Here is a 25055-nt window from a genome sequence, read left to right as displayed (position 1 = left end):
GACTTGGTGGTTGACCTTAAAAGATCCAGAATATGATTATTTTAAGATGTTGGTTAACTGTGCTTATTAAACACTTCCCAAAGTAGTGATTCTTACTTTTAAACCATTCAGAGTTTCTGATTAATTCATTTTTTATTTGTAAACATATATGTGGTACCAAAATTATAGAGAGTATAGAATACGTAGTTCTCATTTATTATACAGCGGAAGCTGCATTTATACATAATCTCTGCCTTGAATATTAGTTGGGTTGCCTTAAAGGGTGCTGGTTCTGCCAGCCTAGCATCAATGTGTAACCTTGTTTGGAGAACCACTGTGCTAGGCTATTGTTAAAACCAGTGAAAACAAGATGATTATTTGATACTGTGGAGTATAATCATGAATCCAGCCAACACAAAGAAGAGAAAATATTTGTAAAAGGTCTTAGATGACTTATAACTAGGTGAGGGTGTCATTTATATTGACCTTTCTTAACCCTCTATTTTACTTAAAATCACTTTTCTCTAGGTTAGTAACACTGAAGAAATCACCTTTGAAGCACTGAAGAAAGCAATTGGTAAGATTTTTGCTTGTTAACTTCCCTAGTATTTTACTAGCTTATCTTTATCTCAGTACTTGTTTAGATGCCGGAATTACCAGAGGCAACATGGCAAATGTATATACTGTTGATTTCTCCATAAATACAGTATCAGTTTATTAGCTTGCATTCTTTAGGTTTTTGTGGTTGTCCTGGCTGGTCCTGGACAGTTATTTTCCTTTGTGCAGACTGAATTTTCTAGAGCTATGACAGCGCACCCCTGTGTATTTGAATGTCACCCTTTATGGTGGCCAGCATTCAGGCTGCACGGATTTGTGAGAGACAGTCAGTGTATTTCCTCTTATAGGAGACGGGCAGATGAAAATTCTGGAAATTATGTAGTCATTTTAGTAGACTTAGAGCAGTATAATTAGAGGTGTGTTTCTAATGGGGTAGGAGAAGGGAGCTGGCAGAATTGGTCAGTAGGCATTATCACATTAATTCTTGCTATTTCATCAGTGAGAACACTGAGGCAGAGAAATTAACAACTTTCCTGAGAGCACATAGCTAGTAAATACCAGAGCCAAATCTCATACCCATGTCTGACTGACTCTAATCTTTCCACTTATCTTTGCATAAAATAATACTCTTGATTTTTCTCCTTTGACCTTCCTGGAAATAAATTTTACCTCATATAATTGGCCTCTTTTATAATTTTTTGAATGATTCCTTCAATTAAGTATTAATATAAATTCCTGGTGGCTAATGATGCTCTGAATTTATTTCTAATTGGTAAAGCAGTGGACCATGGAAATTGACTTTCACTATAGAGAGTGGAAATTGGCTCTTGATTTTAAGAAATATTAGAGTAAGAGAATCATTATCAAGGGACATGAAACACTCTGGTGCCCATCATACATGAAATAAAATCTGACCTTTTTCAGCTTAATCTTGTGGAGGATTTTTTTTTCTTATTGTAATATGATATCAGATTTGTCAAAATAAAATTGAATTTACTAAGCAATTTTTAAACACCTATTATGTACAAGATACTTTGAGACATTTAAACGTTGATAAGGCATGTTGAGGAATTTACAGTTTGGCAGTGTTGTCAGAGTATCTTTGGTCCCCTGGAGCCCTAGGGGAGACTCTTTCAAGAATCCTCAAGTCCAAAAGTATTTTCTGCATAACACTGGGACATAGTTTGCTTCTCTGCTGCATGTACTAAGGTAAATGAAGGCAGTGGCCTCCAGCTCTTCTGGTGGTCATCGCATTCTTTGATGCCACGTACTCCCAGTTATTTAGAGGATCTGCAAAAATCAGTGGAGCAGTATTCCAGATGACCATTGCACGACGTTACAGAATCATGTATGCTGCTGCTGCTGCTAAGTCGCTTCAGTCGTGTCCCGACTGTGCGACCCCATAGACGGCAGCCCACCAGGCTCCCCCGTCCCTGGGATTCTCCAGGCAAGAACACTGGAGTGGGTTGCCATTTCCTTCTCCAATGCAGGAAAGTGAAAAGTGAAAGTGAAGTTGCTCAGTCGTGTCCGACTCTTCGCGACCCCATGGACTGCAGCCTGCCAGGCTCCTCCGCCCATGGGATTTTCCAGGCAAGAGTACTGGAGTGGGGTGCCATTGCCTTCTCCGGAATCATGTATGAGTAGAACTCTATTCAAAGTGTAAAACAGATCAATAGATGTTGATATAACCAATTGTAAAAAATTCATTAATAAAGTTTCAGATTCCATATTGCAACTAACTTTTAAGAAACTACCACTTGTTATATTTTATTGTAGAAGAAATAGCTACAATTCTGTGAAAAGGCTATTGAATTACTCTTTTCCAGCATATCAGCACATGCTTGTGTGAGTTTAGTTTTTTCTTTATAGACTTCAACCAAAATAACATATTGCAGTGCATTGAATGTTTGCAGATAGAATCCAGCTGGCTTCTATTAAGTCAGACATTAAAGGGATTTGCAAAAATATAAAACTGCCATTCTCTTCACTAAATTTTCACTTTAGAAAATGTGGTCTTTTTTTTCATTAAATGTTTATGTTAACGTACAGTGCCTTGAGTTTTTGATGAATGTAATGAATATTTTTAAAGTCTCATTTTTATATTATAATACAGAAATTATCAAGTGATATAACATATAAAGGAGGCTTGAAACCAGAAAAGTTTGAGAACTGCTGGACAGATTTGCCGCCTGCAGGCCAAATTTGGGTGGAAGCGTTATTTTCAGAAATTGAATTTGAGTAAAGACCAGAGCTAGATGTTCAGCTTGCCCAAGTCTGTTTTTCTTACCTCTTTTACTGACCTAATTTAAAACGTTTATGTCTCCTGCCTGGCCTCTGGCACATTTAAGCTTCTGACCCTGGGCCAGTGAGCGCTAGAGATGTGATTGTAGTTCTGTATTACATTCATTCAGAAGTACATAAAGTCTACAACTTTGTTAGCCTGACACAATTTCATAGGGAAAAAAAAATAACCTATTTCCTTTCTACATGCTACTTCCCCTTTTTTAAACTAGCTAATTGTTACCTAGTTTGTGTACCTGAAATGGCAACCCACTCCAGTACTCTTGCCTAGGGAATCCCATGGACAGAGGAGCCTGGTAGGCTACAGTCCACAGGGTCACAAAGAGTCGGACACGGCTAAGCGACTTCATTTCACTTTACTTTCACTTTGTGTACCTGAAGAGCAGCTTTGTTTTAAGAACCTTGAACGGAGTGTCTTTTGCCTTATGAAATTGTCGACTCACTGGGTTGTTAAAATAGACCATCAATAACTAACATTAATTAGCCTTCTTAAAAATTGTTAAGCAAATAGACACAGTTATTATATCAGTAATATCAAAAAGACAGACCACTTATTGTTTTATTATCTTTGACCAGACCACACATCATTTAAAGATAAAAACAAGCCCTTTTCAAATTATGGAAGATAAATGGAAAAGACTAAACCAGTATGGTTCCACTTGACCATGGCGTGATTATAAATAAAATAATCATCCTTCAGGAAGGGCCTTGAAGTGGCTTAACTTGTAGGAAGTTGTGCTTCTGCTCTTTTTGGTAACAGGAACAAAGATAGTCTATGAAAAAGGGTTTTGTGTGGTGTAATTTTGAAGTTTTTTGTGTGTGCTTTCTGGCCTCAACTAAAGCATTTTAGGGGTGTTACGCGTTTTGTTTTTTCCCTAAACAAGTAGTCCTGTAAATTACCCTTATTTTTTATGCATAGATCATTTGCTCTTAGGGTCATTGGCAGTGTTCTGTGAAATTCTATATTCCTTTTAATGGTTTTTTGTTTTTTTTTAAACATTTATATAGATACCAGTGGAATGGAAGAACAGGAAAAGGAAAAGAGGCGTCTAGTGATAGAGAAATTCCAGAAAGCGCCTTTTGAAGAAATAGCAGCACAGTGTGAATCCAAAGTAAGTGAACACACAGTGAAGGCAGTGGGGATGGAGTCTGAGTTTTGCTGAAGCTTCTCGTGGTAACTGATGGGTAGAGTCTAAGCTTTAGGCAAGTTAGCAGAATCCACAAGGTAGTAGATTGGATAGGGACCGAAAACTGAAGATGTAGCCATGAAGCCTTAAATAATGTCTTTGTGCGGTATGCGCTGATTGAAATGGCAGATCCCCAATTAAATGTTAATGATTTTTGTTGCTTTGAAATTTTTTTTGCAGTGGTTTTCAATGATTTTGCTGTAGGTTTTTTGTTCTGTGTGTATATCAATTTGTTTTTACCAATGAGAATAGGAAGGGAATGAAGAGAAACTTTACATTAAGTTTCAGTGTATGAGACAGATAAAACCAAAACAGTAAACATTCTGTACCATCAGCTTAACAGTTACAGTTAATGCTTTGTCCTTTAAATCACTTGTATTTTTACATACGGATATTGTGAAAGTAGTAGATCCATTGTTAACATTTGTTTTTTCTCCTTTGTAGGCAAATTTGCTTCATGATAGACTTGCTCAAATATTGGAACTCACCATACGGTAAGGGTTTTGGTACTACAAGATGAATAAAACAACAAAAACTATTAGACCCTTATACATTTCTAGCTTTTAAGCAATTCTGCTTTTCATTTAGAGTAAACCCAAGATCATATAGATATCTTTGTCTTAGTAATTTTTCTGTTTACTGGATAGTCTGATACCACTTCTTAAAGATTTTCTAGCTTTCCTTTTTAGATCACTTAATTCCTTTAAAATGGTTCTGTAAAGACAGGGCTTCCCTGATGGTTCAGTCGGTAAAGACTCCACCTGCAGTGCATGAGACCTCAGTTCAATCCCTGGGTTGAAAAGATCCCCTGGAGAAGGAAATGGCAACCCACTCCAGTATTCTTGCCTGGAAAATCACATGGACAGAGGAACTTGGCAGGCTACAGTCCATGGGTCACAAAGAGTCGAACACGACTTAGCAACTAAACCACCTTATGGACATTTGAGTAATTGGAAGACTCTTATTCTAGTGATATGTTTAATAAGGTAGTTTCTCAGATTTAATCATTTTGACCTACAAAAACTACTGTTTGATATGGTTCAACCTCATCATTCTTCTAGGGCCATAACAATTCTGCCTCTGCAGATGGCTCACTTGAATTATCAAACATCAATTGGGATTTTCCTGCTGCTGCTGCTGAGTCACTTCAGTCATGTCCGACTCTGTGCAGTCCCATAGACGGCAGCCCACCAGGCTCCCCTGTCCCTGGGATTCTCCAGGCAAGAACACTGGAGTGGGATGCCATTCCCTTCTCCAATGCATGAAAGTGAAAAGTGAAAGTGAAGTCGCTCAGTCATGTGTGACTCTTCGCGACCCCATGGACTGCAGCCTACCAGGCTCCTCTGTCCATGGGATTTTCCAGGCAAGAGTACTGGAGTGGGGTGCCATTGCCTTCTCTGAGGTTATGTCTGTTTGAGTCCTGTTATTAATTATAGTTGGCCCTCCATATCCACGGGTTCCGCATATTCAAATTCAACCAACAGTGGTCAGAAATATTTAGGCAGTGGCGGGGGAGATCCCAGAAAGTTCTGAAAAACCAAAGCTTGAATTTGCTGCATGCTGACAACTACTTCTGTAACATTTACATTCTATTAGAAGTTCTACTAATCTAGATATGATGTGAACTATAAGGGAAGATATGTTGTATAGGCCCCATGCCAGTCCTGAGCACCCAAGGACCCGAGGATTTTGCTATCTGTGGGTGGTCCTGAAACCAAACCCCTGTTTACACCATTGAGCAATTGTATTTTATGCTCTGCAAACATAAGGTATCTAACATTGGTTATTCTGTGTCTATTGTTAAGTAATAAAGCATATCAGAAAGGGAGGGGAAAACTCCAGGTTCCATCTGAAGAATGAATTTATGCATATTCTTATGTTGACTCCAGTGTGGAGACTGCTCTTTGTTCATGGTGGCACAGTAAATGAGCCACGGATAGAAGCTATGCTTCTGAGATTTTTTTTTTCCTACATCTTTTATATTTTCAGCTTGATTAAATCGGTTTTGTGTCAAACCTTGTATCCTATAAATAGAATAAACAGGTAAATGCTCAGTTGACTTGCTTTTTTTCCCCCAGCCTTTTTACTGCCTTCCTATGCAAGGCATGTTCATCAGTGTAACATCTCATTCCAGGAATTAACCACCATGCCACCCCCTACTAAGCTGAGAATCACTCATTTATAAAAGTTCAGAACAGAGAATCAGACTAAACTATGCAGTATGCTCTGTACCTTAGAGTCAGTGAAAATTGCTAGGTGTGGGCATTTATACATAGCCTGTGAGTTTTAGTGCTTTTCTGTGTAGAGGAAGGTGCAAGGATCTGGGCTTATTGAAATTGTTCCTGAAATATGCACCTTGGCTGTGGGGCGGGTGTCTAAAAAATAGAATGCTTCCCATTTCTCCCCATCCTGAATCCCCCTCAGGGCGCACCATTGTGGGAAGCAGCAGTGGCTGATGGCTTGACCTTGTAGAATGCGAATGGCAAGCAACATTCCCTGTGTACAACATCTTTGTTGCCTGTTAGTTCTAATTGTCAATATCTACCTGCTTTGTATCTATTGTTTTTGCTAATCCTCACCACAGTCCTGAAAAGTTAGGTAGATGCTGTGTTTTTCTATTTTCCAGGTAAAGACACTGAGGCTTAGAGAAGTAAAATAACTTGCAGAAGTTTGTCCAGCTAGTGAGTGGAAATAATCGAAATTCAAATCTGTAACTCATGTTTTGACAAGAAATATTGCTAGAGACCTCTATGTTACATTTAATCCCACTGTTATGACTATGTGGATTTAGTATTTTAGGATAAGTATTACGACTAACTCTTTTTCATTGGTACTGCAACTACTACTAATAATTTGCATTTATTAAACCTTATTGCTACTAGTTATTTATTGAAAACTTGTGGTATTCTAGGCACTCTGCTGAGTGCATTCTTTTATTTAGTATTTACATCACATTTTAAAAATATGTAGTGTTTATTTTTATTTTACAAATGTAGGAACAGATTCATGTAGGTGTTGGGTAATTATCCCAGGTCATCTGGTGAGGAAGTAGCAGTTCTGGGTAGTTTACGTGATACAGAGAAAGGAGGCAGGCTTCCCAGAGCATCTTCAGGGTTCTCAGCTTCTGTCTGGCACGTCTGCTCTTGCTGATTTGCCACTCCAGCTAGCAGATAGGCTTCCCTGGCGGCTGAGTGGTGGAGAATCCGCCTGCTAATGGAAGAGACACGCGATCGATCCCTGGGCCGGGAAGATCCCCTCGAGAAGGAAAGGACGACCCACTCCAGTGTTCTTGCCTGGGAAGTCCCAGAGGAGCCTGGCGGGCTACAGTCCATGGGCTCATAGAGTCAGACACGACTTAGCGACTAAACAACAACAGTCAACTGCCAGATAGAGAAACCAGTTTGTATTCTTGAGAAAAGAAACAAAATAAGCAATATTATACCTCAGTTTCCATTGTTCCTTCATTCATTTTGACCTTAGTACAATAAGGGAAAAAATTATAAGAAATGCAAAGGAGCAGGAAAATACAGTAAGAATAAGCAGCCCCACAGATCAGTTATTGGAATTAGTAGATATGATCTTGAGAGAACACACACATATCAAAGAATTTAAAGGAAAAAAAATACTGTATATTTTAGGAGAGAACTGGAAACTCTGAAAAAGAACCAAATTGTAGTTCAAGAACTGGGTGATACAGTATCTAAAAGAAGAAAAAATGTCATTGGATGAACTTAATAGTATATTGGACATTATAGAAGAGTCTGCATATATTGCTCATAGGAGTATAAAATGGTACAAACACTTTGCAAAACTTATGAAGAAGTTTCAGTGTCTTATGAAGATACCTGCTTTTGATCCTGTAATCCCATTTCTCACTATTTACCCAGAGAAATTAAAATGTTAGAATGTTTTAGCAGCTTTTTTCATAATTACGAGATATCCATGAACAGGAGCATGGAGAGAGTAGACAAATAGTGGTGCTCTTGACACAGTGAAATATTATTCAGCAGTAAAAAGGAACACATTTGGCAGGGGGGAGGTAAGCTTAAAAAATACCCCAAGCAAAACAAATCAAACATAAAAGAGTGTATCTTGTATTGACCCTTTCTGTGTCTATATGGACCATTTGTATAAAATTCAAGAATAAGGGACACCAATCTTCAGTGACAGAGGTCAGAACACAGTCAGTGCTGGAAATATGTGAGCATGTGGAGTAAGGAGAAATTGATTAAGGACACCAAGGAACTTTTTTGAATGATGAAAAGTGTTATCTTTATCGATGGTAGAAATAGGAATTAAGTAACTAATCGAGGAAAAGCATTTGTATCATATGACAAAAGATCAGTTTCCCAAATTGATAAGAGAAAAATATGTGAGTAGAAATACAGGCAGTAGACTCAAATGGGCAATTCATTTTAAAGGAAACACAAAATGAATACTAAGTATGTACCATTAGTAGTAACCCAAAATGTGAAAATAAAAATAAGAATGAATTCCCTTTTGCCTACCAGAGTGCCCAAGATGAGAACAAGAGAGAACAGTTATACCCAGGATTTATCGTGGTGTATGAGGATGGTGCAGCCAGATGTTGAAAGAATGAATTGTGGGGATTCTGACAGTGTGTACCCATCTCAAAATTGTGAATCTACTTTGATCCAGAAACTCTATGTGTAAGGCTATAAACCAAGAAGACAGGATAAAATTATGTATATGTGAGAATAGACCTGTCAGCCTTATTTATAATAATGAAAAATGGAAATGAATGTACAATCTGCCCATGGAAATAAATTAATCATAATATATCTATATATTGAAATACCATGCTGTAGTCATCAAAAAAGGTTAATATATATATATATATATATATAAATAATGTTTTTTTACTGCTGAAACAAAGCATGCTTATATGAATGGATATGATGCAATCCCATTGTTAAAATTATATATACCTGTATTCAGAGGAGAATGTCTAGTTTAGAACTTAAAAACAGCTTAGTTCCACTGTAATCTATGCACCACGCCACCTTGCAGATGGCCCGCAACTCCATCACACTGACTCCTGTGACAGCAGAGCCTTACCGTGCTGTTGGCAGGTCGTGATGGGGATGCGGTGTGAAGGGAACAGCTTTTCCACACACCTGCTGACAGTGCCTCGCTCTTCTCTTGCAGTCCTCCTCCCAGCCCATCGGGAACACTGACCATCACTTCCGGGCACGCCCAATACCAGTCTGTCCCAGTCTATGAGATGAAGTTTCCAGATCTGTGTGTGTACTGAGTGGCTCATGAAGACCTCAGCAGAAAGTGTAACAACTAGGGCCAAGCTGACTTTTCAGGGTTTACTTTACTGAAAATTACGATGGACTTTATCTTTAACCAAATGCTTGGCATACCAGGTTAGAAATTTTGTAGCTATATGATTTATAGAGTACTTTTGAAGATGGGTTTATGCCATATTAATTTTTTATTTTTAGGTTCCTGTTGGCTTTTAAAATTGAACATATATTGGTCTCACATTAATTCATTGTTAAATAGTATATTTAAAGCCTTTCACAAACATATAATTAAAAAGTTAAGCCTTCCAGAGTTGAAGATGTATGAAGTGTCTAGTGTATTTCTTAGACATCTACGCAACTGCTTAAAATTAGAACTGCTTTTGTTTTCCTTTGTCTGCAAAAGCAAAAACATACTAATATATTAATCGTGGGCCTGCAGAACTGTCCTGGGGCTTTCTGTCCCCATGTTTTGGATGTTGTGATCGGCATCCTTCTGTTCATTTACTTCAACAATATGTGACTGTCATTCCTCAACTTGTCTATGGTAATAACATTTACTGAGTAATAGTCCTAGAATATGACCCCAAAATCTCCCTACATCTAAGTGTCTAGTTCTTGTAATACTGTGTTTTCTGCCAAAAGTTTGACCATTCTACTTGAGAGTCTTAGAACTTACCCTTGGAGTACCAAACTGTGCAATATTTTTTACATCATAAGATGTATTTAGTTTACAGACTATACTTTGAAATTATAGTAGTATTTTTGCTGTGGTTCCATTAATTAAATGAGCTATATATTTAGAATAGGAAAAAAAGACATTAAAAACAGCTACTAGTTCACCTGTGAAGAGTGTGTACATTTTAATTTCTCTTGAGAGCACATTATTTTACATTTTTATATGGTGCATTGTTTTAAATCCTCATAGTCAAAAAAATGCCCCAAATGGAGTTTTGTGTGTAAGATTTGAACTGTAGCTTATATGCATCTCTGTTTAGGATTCATGGTATTACATTTGAAAAGAGTGCCTATGGGTTTAGCCATTAAGTGTGCTAAAAGATCGTCGGTTTAAGCTTGTGTTGATTTAATAAGCTACCAGGATTACATGTGCTGAGAAACGCATAGTGTTTTCTTAAAATTATGTACATTTTAGTGAATTCCATCACACGGCAAAAATGAACAACTTTCTTTGCAACTCTTATAAAGTGACTTTAGGACGTTTTTATAAAATAGTCTGTTTATAATTCTACCTTTTCAGGTTTTCGATTCCTTTTTACATCAAACAGTATACACATCACAGATTATGACCCCAAAAAAACTGAGTTTTAGCTTTAGCTTTTGTTTAAAAAGTCGTAGTGAAGAATGACATGTTATTACTTTGTGTTTACGATTATTTGGGCACTTTCAGTAGAAACAAGATAGAACAAGTATACTCTAAATTTTCTTGAATATTTAAACCAAAGTACAGCGTCTTGAAACATCTCACAAAAGATTCTAGTCTTTGAAACCTGTCAAGCATCCATGGTGGTTTATTCAATGTAGAGAAACAAGACATTGTTTTCCAAATAACAGTGCGGTCACCACTGGGCTTAAATGGCTCCATTGCAGCTGTCACTATAACTTTAGCTCCTGACCAGGCAAAAACGTTTCAGCATTTAATAGGCCAGTTTTTATGTTTTTCTTTATTTTTCCTTTTTTTCTTCTGTATTTTTAAAGAAAGATGTTAACTTTAGGATTGTGCAAAGATCTAAGCAGGGGGACATGCAAAAACGATCATCATCCACTTGGATGTCATTTTATAGATTAACACTGTGTGCTTTTGTATGAAAAATATATATAATTTAATAGTATAAGAAAAGATATATATTCATTTGCACTCATGCAAAACAAACTTTGCTGGACATAATTTCACATTTCTCTGTGATTTAAAAATGCATGGTGTATAGCATGTGCAGGAAAACCATTTCAGTTAATGTTTATCACACTTTTCTTGTGGTCTGTTTGTGAACAGTTGATTTAGGTTTGGGGGGTATTTTCTTGTTGTAGTTGTTTTTAGATCACAGTAGACTTCTGTATATGCTAGATTACTGAACTGGTCTCATTAACGATTAGTAGGAAATGTGGATTCATGTCCTTGGCTTGCTATCCCTTCCAGGAGATGGCAGGAGATCGTGCAAGTCATGGGTATGCGTGCTATTTTAGTATAGCCAGTTTGGGTACTGAGTGTTTAGGGTGTATTGCTATATTTTTGTAGATGTTTAAAACTCAATAAAAACTGTTCATCATTCTCTCTCTGCTGTATACTGTTGTTTATATCATTCATTTTTTTCCTTGACATTGAATAATTAACATTTAAATGTTCCTTCTATACTTGTATTGTCTGCTTATAAAGAGTCATTGGAATTAACCTGGATACACACACACACACACACACACACACACACTCTTCCTTAATACTTCTGAAATCATTTTCTTTAAGAATCTTAATTCTGTACTTTACCAGCAGTTAACTTCCTCACAATATTTTTCTTCTGCCTGTCTGAAAAGGGGGGGACTAATTTGTTTTATTTGTGCCAGTATATGTACTAAATGTAATGAATTGAGTTTTTTGTAATGTAAAAATTCACTGTGCAATTCATATGTAAGCAATAAAACAAAATCTAATAACTTCTGTATAATAGCCATTCTTATAATAGCTATTACATTTATTAAACTAATCCACTGTTTGGATTCTATTAAGAATGAAGTGCTTTAGTAAAAATCAAGTTGCCAGATGGAGTCATCCTCACGTACGTGGGAAGAATCAGCTCCGTAGCTCTGTCGTGATCAGACGTGGCTGAGATGAAGCTCTCAGCGTGTGCCTGGAGAGCACTGTCGCCGTGTCTGCATCCGTCTTCGTGTTTGTATTTCCAGCCCCACCCCTCTGCTGTATAAACCCCACAAAGCCTTTCTCTCAAAAAGCATAGTTCCTCTCTAGTACCGTCCGCCACCTGGCCTGCTTGCTGCCATCCGTGGAGCTGTGCACCACAGCCCATGGGCTTCGGGGTCTTCCTGAGGGGTGTGGTGCAGCAGCAGGGAGCCCAGGCTCTGGGTTCAGATCCCACACTGCCGCTTCCTAGCCGAGTGGCCTTCAGGAAGTGGCTCAGCTTTGAGCTTTGAGGTCTGTAAAATGCAGCTGTTAGGTTCTACCCCTCAGAGGTTATCTGTTGAGGGGTAAGTGAATCACTTAGAAGAGGTTCATCGGGTCATGCCTGCATGGCACAGAGTAGGCAGTCTGTTTATCGTGAATGATCCTTGCATTCGCTCTGCATAGGGTCTTATTCGCTATTTGGGGATAAACTGATCTGAAACAAAAAGGAACTATTTGTAGGAATCAAGACCCGGGAAAGGCAATAGGGTTACTGAACCCAGAGCAGAGGAGAGATGGAGGGATTGACCTTTGATGTGGATAAGGAACCCTGTTTTTCATCGTGACAAGAAGGAAGACAAAGACCACCAACAATTCTGTAGCTTTGGTGGCAGGAAGATCAGGGCAATCCCACTGGAAAACTTCAATTTTCTCAACAGTGTTAGGTGAGGCCCTTGTTAAGACAACTGGCCATATGCCTTGCATTCCTGCATGTCTTTTGAACGAAGACACTACCTACCTTTATTCTGGACTACCTCTCTAAGGTTGTGTACAGCATACAGACTTGGAACACAGAGATGGCAGGCACCCATCTGGTAATCTCCCTGGAAGGCAGGAAAGGATATCAACCGTCGACTTGGCACTGTGACCTTTTGATTTCCTAAGGTTTTCAACCCCGTTGACTCCAGGATAGTCCATACCATGAGAGGCTCACGAACATGAACTGACTCCAAAGGCTCTGCTTTCCCACCTGAGGAGCAGGCAGGGACCTTGTACCATGTAAGCCACATAATTCACAGGAATCGAGAACCAAGGATGCAATGTGAACCTAGCGTCTGTGTCCTTATCAAATACTGAGGGGGATTCTGGAGGCATTGCCTATTGCCTGGTACACGGTAAGATCTCAGTAACTATGGGGCGGGTGGGTGAATAGATGATATAGTTTCAATTTTTTGTAATTCCTATTACATTCATCTGAGTCCAAAAGGGCATTTGTATCCCCCAAACTTAACAGCCACTGGGATCATCCCCTTTTTTTTTTTAAATCAATATTGCCAGACCCAAGACAGGGTTATCAGTGTTTCTTGGTGGCAGCTGTGGCCACTCAACATACCAGAAAGGCTGTCATGTCAGCCCTTGGCATACATCTTTGGTGGGCTACTGGTGACCCATGTCATCTCATAAGATTGATTAAATACACTCCGTGTGTGTGTGTGTGTGTGTGTGTGTATATATATATATATATATATATATATATTTTTTTTTTTTTTAATAGGAAAGGTAGCTTTCAGTGATTAGGGAGTGGAGATCCTCTTTCACCCTCCATTCCTCTCTCATCTCACTCTTGCAGTCTATTCATTTGTCAGTATCCACAACATTGCTTCAAAACAAAAAACAGGGAACTTCCCTGGCAGTCCAGTGGTCAAGAATATGCACTTCCATTGCAGGGGCTGCAGGTTCAGTCCTGGATCTGGAAACTAAGACCGTGCATGACACACGGCACAACCAAAAAGATTAAAACAGAAACGTTGGTTGGAATATTTATTGAGCGTCCCCAGTGCACTCCAGGAAGCCCCGAACCACCCCTTGTCTGCCTTCTCCAAAGGCGCACTCACCTGTGAACTGACAAACAGGTCACAGTGCGTGTGCAAGGGTCTCCCTGCACTGTGAGCCTCCGCTGAGGATGCGGAGGATGAGACGGGCCCAGAGAGGCCACAGGAGCAGGAGGGGCTGACCCACAGGGTGTGCTGCTCACATCCTCTGGGCGTCTATCTCGGGCCGTACGGTGGCCTGGTCCCCACGAGACCCAGCGGCTTCCCCAGGAACCTTCTGGTTCTTCTCAGGCCCTCTGTGAAGGGTAAGGACTCCTCGCTGTCCTCCTCGGAGCTGGAGGCCGGGGCGGAAGCCACAGGCCCGCTGCCCTCACAATTTGGCCGGTCGCCCAGGCACTCTCGACTGCCTGCCAACTGGAGGCTTTGGTTGTAGAAGGCAGAGGCCATGCACTCAGCCGCTGACTGGTCACAGGCGCAGAGCAGCTTCGCACACAGGTTCCACCCCACACCTGAGGGGCAAGGACAGAGGAGCAGCCTGAGCCACCGCAGGACACTGGCCCCCTCCGGCCCGGCCTCCTCCCTCCGTCTTGAACGTCTTGATCCTGCATGCGCTGCTTCCTCTACTGGGAATACTCTTAACTTCATCCTCCTGGTTGACTCATACTTGTCCATCACGAAACCACTTGGCAACCCCTCCACTCCTCGCCCAGCTTAAAGGGGGTGTCTTTCCTGTGGGCTCCCATCAAATCCCACCCTGTGCTTCTATCACAGCAGAAATATATATATATATAATATGTATATATTTTACAATTTGTATTTTTATTTGCTCAGTCTGGTGACCCCACTTTATTTCTTGACTGTTTCAGTTGCCTGCAGTAGTGGTGGAGCGCGGACCATCCGCGTGATCCAAAAGAATGAATGTGTTTGACGTTGCTCAGACATAGACAAGCATTCTACAAATGGTATCCTTGTCTGTGGTTTTCAAAGACGTATTGGTGTTAGTCGCTTGGTCTTGTCTGACTCTTTGCGACCCCAGGGACTGTAGCCCACCAGGCTCCTCTGTCCATGGGATTCTCCAGGCAAGAATACTGGAGTGGGTTGCCATTCACTTCTCCAGGGGATCTTCCCAACTCAGGGATGGAACCCAGATCTCCTGCACTGCAGGTGGATTCTTTACCGTCTGAGCCAACAGGGATGCCCAAAGACTGCCTGGGTCTGTTGGGTCTGTTTTATTTTCTTTTTGGTCTGATACTACCATGAAGCACTCATCAACCAGATCAACCAGACTTTTTTCATCACACCGACACTCCAAATCTCCGACACAGGCCTTCGGGTCAGCCCAGACACCCCTGGGGCATCTCCACAGCAGGGAGCAGAAAGAGGAGAAACAGACGCAGAGCGGAAAGAGGCGGCGGCCGGTTCCCCAGAGCCGCTGCAGCTTCGGCCCCTGCCCCTCGTGGAGGACCGCCCAGAGCGGCTGCAAGGGGTTCGGCTCTTACACCCCGGCCCTTGCGTCCGCGCCAGGAAACCGCGCTCACAGCTCACAGAGGGTTGGAACTGGTTCTCTGAAGCCCCCGAGAAGTTGAAGTGACACCACAGCGTTCCCGGGTTCACTGAGACCAGAGGGCTGCAGGCACCTTAAGCTGAGCGGGTGGGACCCGAGGCATGACGGCATCCCCGAGAACAGTGATCGTCTCATCCCGTCACTCACGGCTCTAACCCCGCCCCTGCCCCTCACCGCCCACAGGAGGAAGCGGAAGGCTTTCAGCCTTGCGTGTCTGATCAGCCTCACGTTGCACCATCACAGTCCCACCGCCTCCACTTTCTGCTCCCGAAAGACGGAACCTCGTGTCATTCCCAGACTCGGGAGTTCCCCGAATGCCACTACTTGTCTCTCCCCTCCCCTCCCCGCTTCTTTTTTAAAAACACACACCCAGCATGGGCATCAGGGGACCTGTTAACCTCTGGAAAACCTCACCTCGCTGCCCCTTCTTACTTCTGCCAGCCTCTCCCATCCTGGCTGCCGCACTCCGCGGGTTCAAAGCCCCTATCCCCGCGCTCCAGGAAGACTACGGAGTCCTATGCTTCTCTCTGTTCCCGCCTGAAAGTGATTCAAGGCAGGGACCCTGTCTGTCCACGGCGTTTCTCATTCCTGGTGGCGGCTTTTTGGAGAAGCACACAGGTGGGTGAGTGAAGGACTGAATGACTGACTGTGTAACATGTTAGCCCAGAGCTCCCGGGAGGCAAGAGGCGCACGGGGCCCTCCAAGGCTGGGCGCCCAGGGAGGGAGGGGCACTCAGCCCGGGGCTTCCCCAGATGAAAAGTGAGGGTGACACGGCCCCCCACGCGGCTCTCGAGACATGCTACGGGACCGTTTCCTTTTAAGCTGTGAAGCCTAAGGGAACTGCACCCACTGGCATAGCAGTCAGATGTAGACGAAGTCAGTCCTGCAGCAAGCCCGGCACAGTGAGGCTCCTGGCCGTCAGGCTCTTTCCGAATGGCTCCACCGCCACCCCCCAGACCCTGAATGGCCACGAAGGCACCTCCAGCTCCCACCACTGGGAGGAGTGGATATGCAGGCCCACCCCTCCCTGCAGCCGGAGTCACTTCCCCTTTTCTGTGGGGTTCTTCAGGAGACCCCAGGGGGAAAGCGTTCTGTTTTTAGGAAGAGAGACCCACTCGCACAGTGAAGACTCTGTTCTGGGTCTGAGGAATTATGGTTTCACAGTCCCAACCCCAGGTCTATCACCTCTTCCTACCTGTGTGATCCTGGACCTCAGTTGCCTCATCTGTAAAATGGGCAGGCTCGTGGGGCTACCTCATAGGCCTGGAGTGAGGATGAACTCCAGAACTCAGAAGAGCACGTGGGAAGCCCTGAATAAGTGTGGGTTGTGACGTTAGTCCCCACCTGCTCTCACAGGCTCAGGGACTTTGGTCAGCTGACTTGGCCTCTTGAACTTGAGTCCCCTCCTCAGTGGAATAAGGCTACTAATATGTGCCTCAGAGTACATAAGTCACATTAGAGGTGAACAAGTGATTGTGGAAGCATCTGTCAGATGAGCTGTGGTCCCCATGCTGAGCTGAATGAAAGAACAACCCACTGTGCTGGCCCGCAACACTTACACTGCGGGGTACCGTCCACACACAGCACCGGCGACTGAGGAAGCCTCTCGAGCAGACAGCCCAGTCTTCTCACCTGCTCCAGGCAGCAGTGATGGGACAGACAGCACCTAACAGCAAGGAAAATCGTTTACTGCCCGAGCCCCCGCGGCCCTCAGAACTCCCTCCAGGCTTAGTTTTCCCACACTCCCTATAGTAGTGACAGTAGTCAGCCCCTCCTTTCCAGCGCACACAGGGCTGACTGATACACAGGAGGGCCACCATGAACGATTGTTCAGGTTGCGGACTGTACCAGGATGCCACATCAAAGGCAGTGTCCATCACACCGGAAGCATCTTGTAATTGTAAAAAAAGTTTTTTTGTATTTTTATCATGACTCTGTTGACTGAAAAGATAGGCGACTTGCATATTTGTTGCAATACTCTTCTAACAGAGAGAGTCTTGAGGAAAGGGTACCAGTTTTAGTAGATACGAAAGTACCACATGGGCTAGCAGTGACACACTCCCGCCAACCTTTTATACAACAGAACAGTTAATCCTACATCCACAGGGTATCCCCTATGTCCCCAGCCTTAAAAGAGAACAGAGTAACTATCCTGAGTGTCAAGAACTACATCTAAGGAAGTGGCTAACAAAGAGCAAGATCTCAGGCGACATGGGTTTGAATCATGATCTTGCTTTTCAGACTCACCCATCTGGCCCCATAAAGCCTCACAATCGCCTTCAGTGTCCCTCCCAGTCCAAGGAAACTTGTGATATAGTTTTCAATCCTCCCTAGGTAACTTCACCATCGGAGCGTGTGGGCAGTGGACACCATTTCACTAGAGCTCTAACTGGCTGTGAACTGGGTGAGTCCTCAGGTGCAATCAGTCTTTAAACTCAACCAGTTCTACTCTCAGCATCTTTCCTGAGCTCATCTCCAGGTTGCGTCCCCCATCGTTTCCCCTGTGTCTGACCGCATATGTTACAGTGGGTGGCATTTTGTTGAACTGTCTGTATCTCTCACTCTGCAAGCTCCAGAGGCAATCTGTTATCATCTGCTTTGTTTAAGTTTAGTCCTTTATATGTCTCTACCGCCTAGCACAGTGCCAGACACAGAGCAAAAACAGTGCCAGACACAGAGCAAAAGCACAGCAAACGTAGGCTGAATGCCTATATTAATGAATGAATACATTAATCAATGCATGAGGTCAGTGGAAGTTCTTCCAAGATCCGTAGGCACAAAATTTGACAAGTAAACTTAAAAGTTGTCGAGAAGCTCATTTCAACGTGTTCTCTTGCAGAGCAAAGCAACTGAAGACCCCAACTCTACACGTTGCTGTTGTTGCTGTTTAGTCCCTAAGTGCTGTCTCATTCTGTGACCCCATGGACCCTGTAGCCCACCAGGCTCCTCTGTCCATGGAATTTTCGAGGCAAGAATACTGGAGTGGGTTGCCATCTCCTCCTCCAAGGGATCTTCCTGACCCAGGAATCAAACCCACATCTCCTGCATTGGTAGGTGGATTCTTTACCACTGAGCCACCTAGGAAACCCAATTCTACACGTGACTCATTGTTTAAATAGGCATATTGGGGGTTTCTGAGGTGTCTGCAGATCAACCCTTTTAAAGCAGCTGGGTAGTACTCGTGTTGGAACTCTAGACTCCCATATCAAAAGATCTGAATCTGTCTGGCTCTGTCCCTTCATGGCTGAATGACCTCAAACAAGTCAGTCTTGGAGCCTCTCCTGCTCATCAGGACAAAGGGGTTGTCATGGCAACAAGCCCCGTTGAGCGCGCTAATGCAACACTATGAGCCTGAAGTGATGACCAACGTACCTGTCCAGGGCGTCTCTCGGCTCGCCTTGTCCTTCCTGCCCACAGTAACAGCCATAAGATTCAAAGTCCTCGGGGCATTGGGATGTCATACAGAAGAGCATCTCTCCAAGCTGTGACCTCACCCGTGTGTGGTCCCTGCTTCCCGGATGCAGGACAGTGAGCCTGTCACAGGCTGAGAAACAGGACTCTCGTTTCTGTCTCTCTCTGCCCTCCTCCCCTCCCCTCCTCCTCGCCCTGCAACTTGGGCTAAGCCAAGCAAAAGTCCACCTTGCAAACCCCATCGTCACAAGGTCAGAGGGGGGAGGACCACAAAGCCCAGAGGGAGGCCTGAGCAGCGCCTTGCCAGTGTCTTGCCCAGGAATGAGCCCAGTCCTCCTGTGTGTGTCCCACCAGCTGTGGCCCTTTGCAGGTGCGGGGCCTTTGCTAAGGCGCCTGAGGAAGAAGAGCCAAGGAGGAGCACCATCAAACCCCAAGTGTTTCATTCTTTCCAGCAAACCACAGTGCAGACGATGCTGAGCTCTTTCTTTCTCAGCCAAAAAGAGCGACAAGAGCCCTCTGTCAGCGGTTTCTTTCCCGGTTCAGCCTCCAGCAGCTGATGACTAAAGGCGTTCATACAGCAGGAGAGATGGCGCCCTCTAGTGGCACCAAGTGGGATGGTCCGCAGTGCCTTACGGTGACCTAAGGGCCTTGATGAACCACCCCACTCATAAGAAGATCTTAAGACCGGGAGAGGACAGACACCTCTCTGCTTCTGCTCACCTTTCCTAGATGTCTCCTCTGGACCGCTTTTGATGGATGATACAGCCAACCCCAAAGATTTAATGCCAGCGGGGACAACGGTTACACCGTTCACTGTGGCAACAATTTCTGCAGACCCTGAAAACACACGTCTTTATGGTCCATATTCAACAAGTGATTAACTTTGAGGGAAGTTAAGGGCTTTGGGAAGGTCATGTGCACATATTTAAAATGAATAACCAACAAAAACCTATTATATAGCACCTGAAACTCTGCTCAATGTTATGTGACAGCCTGGATGGGAGAAGGGATGGGTGAAGAGTGAATACGTGTATATGTATGTCCCATCCCTGTTCACCTGAAACTTACAACATTGTTAATTGGCCACACCCCAATTCAAAATGTTTTTTGGTGTTAAAAAGAATAAAAAATTAAATTTAAGAAAAGTGGTTCAAGAAGAGATTTGCAGATGGACACATGCTCAAGGCCAAATTCAGATAAAGCATCAGGAGAGAGAGTGTCCTCAGACTGGGTCTGCAGAGAGCCAGGGCAGAGCCTCAGCGATCCTTGGCTGCTACGGGAGAATTTCCGAATTTTCCATGTTGACGTTAAAACTGTTGGGACCCAAGCTAGAACATGTGGATGACATCTTGGGGGCAAGAAACGTCACAACCTCTCAAGCCTATTACTATCATGCGCCTGCCAAGTAAAGGCCCACCAAGATGCTCACAAGTGAAGAGAAAAAAGAATGATGGAGACATTAAACTGGTTCTCAGCACAAAATCACGCAGGCAAGCGAAACTCTTCTTCGAACTCTTCAAAACCGCGTTAGCCTCTCTTCATGCTCAGAATTAAGTGCGAAGTCCCTTCCACCACCGGCAAGGCTGCCAGCGATGTGGTCCTGCCTCCTGGACCTCCATTCACTCTTGTGTGTCACCTGCCCCCTTGGCTGCAGGCAGGAAGGTCTCCAGCCCCAGGCCAGATCTCCAGCCCAGTCTGGTCCAGACCAAAGGAGCATCAGGATGCTCTACCACACTCGTCCGCTGACCCAGGCTCAGTCTCAGGGTAAGGCCTGGACCTCTAACTTGCAGTCCTTCCCCAGACGCACCATATTGGTTTTCTTCACACATCCGGGCTCCTGTCTCTGCTTCCTCAACTCTCTGGTCCTGATGGGTTAGAAGCAGCCCTTCAGGAACCTTATCATAACCTCAGCCTCCTAAGGTTAGCATCCTGTTCAGTTCTCCAGCCCCACAAGTGGAAACCTTTTAAATGGTGACTTTCTACCACACTCCAGAGAGCTGGAAACAGACAAAGACTCTCCTTGACCAAACTTCAGTCAGGCCCCTCTGAGCCCTCCCTCAACCTTAGCCCATGAGCACTGCAAGCTCTCTACACTCCCCACACTAAGAGCCTTAACCAAATTCTAGTATTAGTCACTCAGTCATGTCTGACTCTTTGTGACCCCATGCACTGTAGCCCACCAGGCTCCTCTGTCTATGGGGACTCTCCAGACAAGAATACTGGAGTGGGTAGCCATTCCCTTCTCTGGGGAATCTTCCCAACCCAGGGATCGAACCCCACTCTCCTGCATTGCAGGCAGATTCTTTACCATCTGAGCCACCAGGGAAGCCCAAACAAACCCTAGCCTGGTTTCTAACACTCAAGGAAAGCCTTGTCCCTGCGATGACCCAGCTCTGTTCTGCCTTAAGGTCCTATCCGAGAAAGCTCAAGGCAGTCAAGAGAATTCAATGTTTTCCATCCACACCCACCTTGCCGAACAGGTCTCAGAAAACAGCCCCTACCCTCTCTTTGGAATTTTCCACTTTTCTGGCTCTGCGGGAGCTCCTAATAGTTTCCTCTTCCTCCTCCCTCGTCAGCCTTTAAAATGCCCCATCGCTTCTGCACAAATCGGAGTGGAGCTCAGTTTATCCTGAAGTCCACGCCTGGACAAGCAGTCCCAGGGTAAGAGAGGCCAGCCCAGCTCAGGTATTAAAAAAACACCACGTTTAATTTTAATCAGAGGGAACAATGGAAAATAATGAGCTACCATTTTTTTTCTATTAAAAACTAGAGGTTTTTCGTTCTATTGTTTTTAAGTAGTACCCACTATTGGCCACTGGAATGCGTCTGTGAGTGTAAATTGATTCAGTTTTTCTCCAGGGCAATATGGCGACATATTGAAAGCCCTGAAATGATTACATCTTTTATACAGCAATTCAACTTCTAGGTATTTACCCTGACAAATTAATCAGAAGTGCATAGGCATAAAGAAAGTGCATATCTATTATTTATAATAACACATGTTAGAAATAATTGGTTAAATAAATTATAGGATTCCACATAAGGAACTGTTGCACAGCCTGTAAAAGCCATGTTACAGAAAAATACTTCATGTCAGGTGAATATCATCTCATTGCATGAAGTGATACAACTCAGACTGTGAAACCATAGCTGCCAAGTGATCTCAAATTCATTTTATTTATGTTACAGATGTGCTTACTCTGGGCTGAGTAGAGACTGGAAGAAAACATCTTCAAATATTAAAAGTAGCTAGTTGTATTCTGTGAATTTAAATAGACAACCAAGTATGGTTGTCTGTATTTTTTTCTAAATGCATCTCATTAGCAGGTAGGTTTCTGTATCTTCCTATTAATGGATCTTTTGATTTCACTTTGTCTATGTTTTGGTAAAGGAGGTAACTTTTGTAGAGGAGGGGATTTAAAAGTAAATTGGCTTCAGTGATTTCTCTCATTTGGGGGAGCACACGATAAATGTACAGGGGACGACAACGTATGCAAAGGTGGGAGGAGCTGAGCATGCCTACCTGGAGAAGGTGTGGTCCCAGAGTCCTCCACGCCTTCCTGGTCTCCACCTGGTTCTGTCCCCAAGGGAGAGACAGGGAGTGAGCACTAACTCCAGTCTGTCCCATCTTAGTGTCCAGAGGCGGCTCCCATCCCCTGGGCACAGGAGGCAACATGCTCCTTGCTCTGCCCCTGGTCACTTCCCAAGGGACAAACATATAGATAAGTAAGTATTTTTTAAAAATAGAACCATGGTTGTTAATCACCACGAACAAAGTAAATAGGTTAATTATCTTGATGACATCTTGGCCCATCTATTTTTAGATAAGACTTTGTTCTCTATGAAATCACAACTGTATAACAGAAAGAAGACAAATCTTACATTCTGAAGTCTGGGGTTAGAAACCAGTCTAGAAGTCAAGGCTAGAATGACTTAGAGTTTTTAATACCCCAGAGTCTTGGTTTCCTATATAATCTGCAGAATGGGCACAATAATATTTACTCCAGACCCTGTCAAATGGTGGTCACCAGTGTGTGTGTGTGTGTGTGTGTGTGTGTGTGTGTGTGTGCGTGCGCGCGTGCACGCTCGGTTGTGTCTTACTCTTTGTGACCCCATGGACTATCGCCCACCAGTCTCCCCTCTGTCCATGGGATTTTCCAGGCAAGAATACTGCAGTGGGTTGCCAGTTCCTACTCCAGGGGATCTTCCTGACCCAGGGATCAAACCCACGTCTCCTGCACTGGCAGGGATTCTTTACCACTGAGCCACCTGGGAAGTCGGTCACCAGAACTCAGCACAAATACCGAGATGGCATTTTCTACTGGGTGCCCTCCTCTGAAGTCCCTTCTGCTTACTTGTCCTGGAGAGCGTGATCAGCTGGTCATCTCTGGTCTCAGATGCCACTGTGAAAAGAAATCATCAAATCTCAATTACCAACCCAGCTCAGCACCTTAACAGGGCAGAGGAGAGAAGACCCATGGCAATCTGATCAGGGACTCTGTCTGGGTATTATGGCTCCATTACTTCTCAACTCAGTGGATAAGAGGCCAGATAAGGGCCCGTCTTGTGTTTAGACAGAGAGACTAGCGAGTGACCGCTCTGGGAGAAGCAGCCATTATTTTCCCTGGTTGGAATGGCTTTGTCTGGGAAGGCAGCTTAAGAGGAAACGTAGGTCTAAAAACAAGGATGGAGGAAGCGGCAGCTTCAAATCTCAACCCTCCCACCAACTCTGGGTTTTGACGGCTTCTCTCTCCAACTCAATATACCATCTGAATATGGAGATTATAGTAATTATTTCATAGAATTGTATGAGCATTAAATGAGATTACATAGTTTCAGTCTCCCAGTATCCTGCTTGTGGTTTGACATTGTGTGTGCTTTTTTTGTAGCCACATTAGAATTTTTGGAACAAGATGCTGGCCCAGAATCTTCCTGTGCTCTGTCTCATTGAATTCTTCTGTCTCCCCAAAGAATAGCAACAGTCACCCTTTTCCAGGGATTGGTAAACTATGACCTGGCCCTCAGCTCATTTTTGTCAATAAAGTTTTATTGGCACCACAACCACACCCATCCAGTTACAGACTGTCTATGGCTGCTTTCCTGCAGCAATGGTAGAGTTGAGTAGTTGTGAAAAAGATCTTCTTGCCCCCAAGTCTAAAATATTTACTATCTGGCTCTTAACCTGGAAAAAAAAGACAAAAAAACTGATTCCTGTGCAAAATGAAACTTAGAGAGGTTAAACCATGCTTCCCAAGTCACATAGCTGAAAAATAGGAGAGTCAGGAATCCATCCCAAATCTGCCTGACTCCAAAACATAATTTCACCCCATAATGGTGAGAACAGCTGCAAACCCTCACAAACTCATGTGATTGATTTTTGAGCCCACATTAAGGCTTCCTCCTCAGAGGGCATTTGTGGACACTGCTGAGGTCATGGGTGCGAAGGTGTTGAGTGTGTGTTGGGGGGCAAAGATGTGAGTGCATCCACTCTCTTCCTCTACTTAGACTCCAGACTCCTTGAGGAACCTTATTTACTTTGAGTCTATCCCAGGGTCATGTCACAGGGGAATAAGAATTCTGGTTGAAGAAAGTGGAAAATGTATGAATTGGGGGTTATTCTGTGATTGTCTGGTGGGGCCAGGAAACCCGTAGCTTATGCTCACTTTTTTTATTTCTTCTTTTTTTGTTTGCTTTTGGCCCTGCTGTGCAATAATGCAAGACCTTAGTTCCTCAACCAAGGATCGAACCCGTGCATTGGGACCTTGGAGTCTTAAACACAAGACAGCCAAGAAAGTTCCATTATCCTCAGTTTCAAAGGGACGTGGCCACTGCCAGTCATGCTGGGCGTGGCGGCCTCTTGGGGGCAGGGTGTATGGTGGAGCTTTGGTGTTGGTGCCCTTTCCTCTATTCTCAGGACCAGGACTCCAAGGCACAGGCTATCTGGGAGCGGTTGGGGATGACATGATCTTGGACACGGAGGATGAGCCCATGAGCCTCTGCTTCTAACCTTGCAGAAGCAGCAGCAAAAGAGAACAAGATGCAAAACTGTAGGCAGTGGGTGTGCAGTGGGATCTCCCCGCGGTGATGAGCTGCCAGATTTAGCAA

The 25055-nt window shown here is 43.6% G+C and overlaps 2 protein-coding genes and 1 long non-coding RNA gene across 5 annotated transcripts in view; 2 read left to right on the top strand and 1 right to left on the bottom strand.

Annotated features, from left to right (window-relative positions):
- Nucleotides 1–11962, top strand: part of EFR3A (EFR3 homolog A) — an 80621-nt gene extending 68659 nt beyond the window's left edge. The window contains exons 20-23 of one of the 2 annotated variants that reach the window (XM_027972892.3): nucleotides 508–556; nucleotides 3847–3950; nucleotides 4470–4519; nucleotides 9195–11962. In XM_027972892.3, coding sequence (XP_027828693.2) covers nucleotides 508–556; nucleotides 3847–3950; nucleotides 4470–4519; nucleotides 9195–9300 — 309 coding nt within the window. In that variant the 3' untranslated portion in view covers nucleotides 9301–11962. Of the gene's footprint in view, nucleotides 1–507; nucleotides 557–3846; nucleotides 3951–4469; nucleotides 4520–9194 lie in introns of those variants that run through there. The other variant, XR_009594933.1, reaches the window with a different exon arrangement.
- Nucleotides 11963–13929: 1967 nt separating this feature from the next.
- Nucleotides 13930–25055, bottom strand: part of OC90 (otoconin 90) — a 29273-nt gene continuing 18147 nt past the window's right edge. The window contains exons 10-15 of the mRNA XM_027973491.3: nucleotides 23306–23353; nucleotides 22474–22527; nucleotides 19671–19787; nucleotides 18912–19083; nucleotides 17099–17205; nucleotides 13930–14484 (exon numbers count right to left, since the gene is read on the bottom strand). Coding sequence (XP_027829292.2) covers nucleotides 14192–14484; nucleotides 17099–17205; nucleotides 18912–19083; nucleotides 19671–19787; nucleotides 22474–22527; nucleotides 23306–23353 — 791 coding nt within the window. The 3' untranslated portion in view covers nucleotides 13930–14191. The remainder of the gene's footprint in view (nucleotides 14485–17098; nucleotides 17206–18911; nucleotides 19084–19670; nucleotides 19788–22473; nucleotides 22528–23305; nucleotides 23354–25055) is intronic.
- Nucleotides 15748–24024, top strand: LOC121820318 (uncharacterized). 2 transcript variants are annotated; one of them, XR_006060797.2, is made up of 3 exons: nucleotides 15748–16157; nucleotides 17874–17943; nucleotides 18379–24024. It is a non-coding gene; the product is annotated as an uncharacterized LOC121820318 (long non-coding RNA). The 2 variants fall into 2 exon arrangements; XR_009594932.1 differs by lacking the exon at nucleotides 17874–17943.

This window comes from Ovis aries, chromosome 9 (assembly GCF_016772045.2).
Source record: "Ovis aries strain OAR_USU_Benz2616 breed Rambouillet chromosome 9, ARS-UI_Ramb_v3.0, whole genome shotgun sequence".
Taxonomy (NCBI): Eukaryota; Metazoa; Chordata; class Mammalia; order Artiodactyla; family Bovidae; genus Ovis; species Ovis aries.
This window is presented reverse-complemented; position numbering and strand designations above follow the sequence as displayed.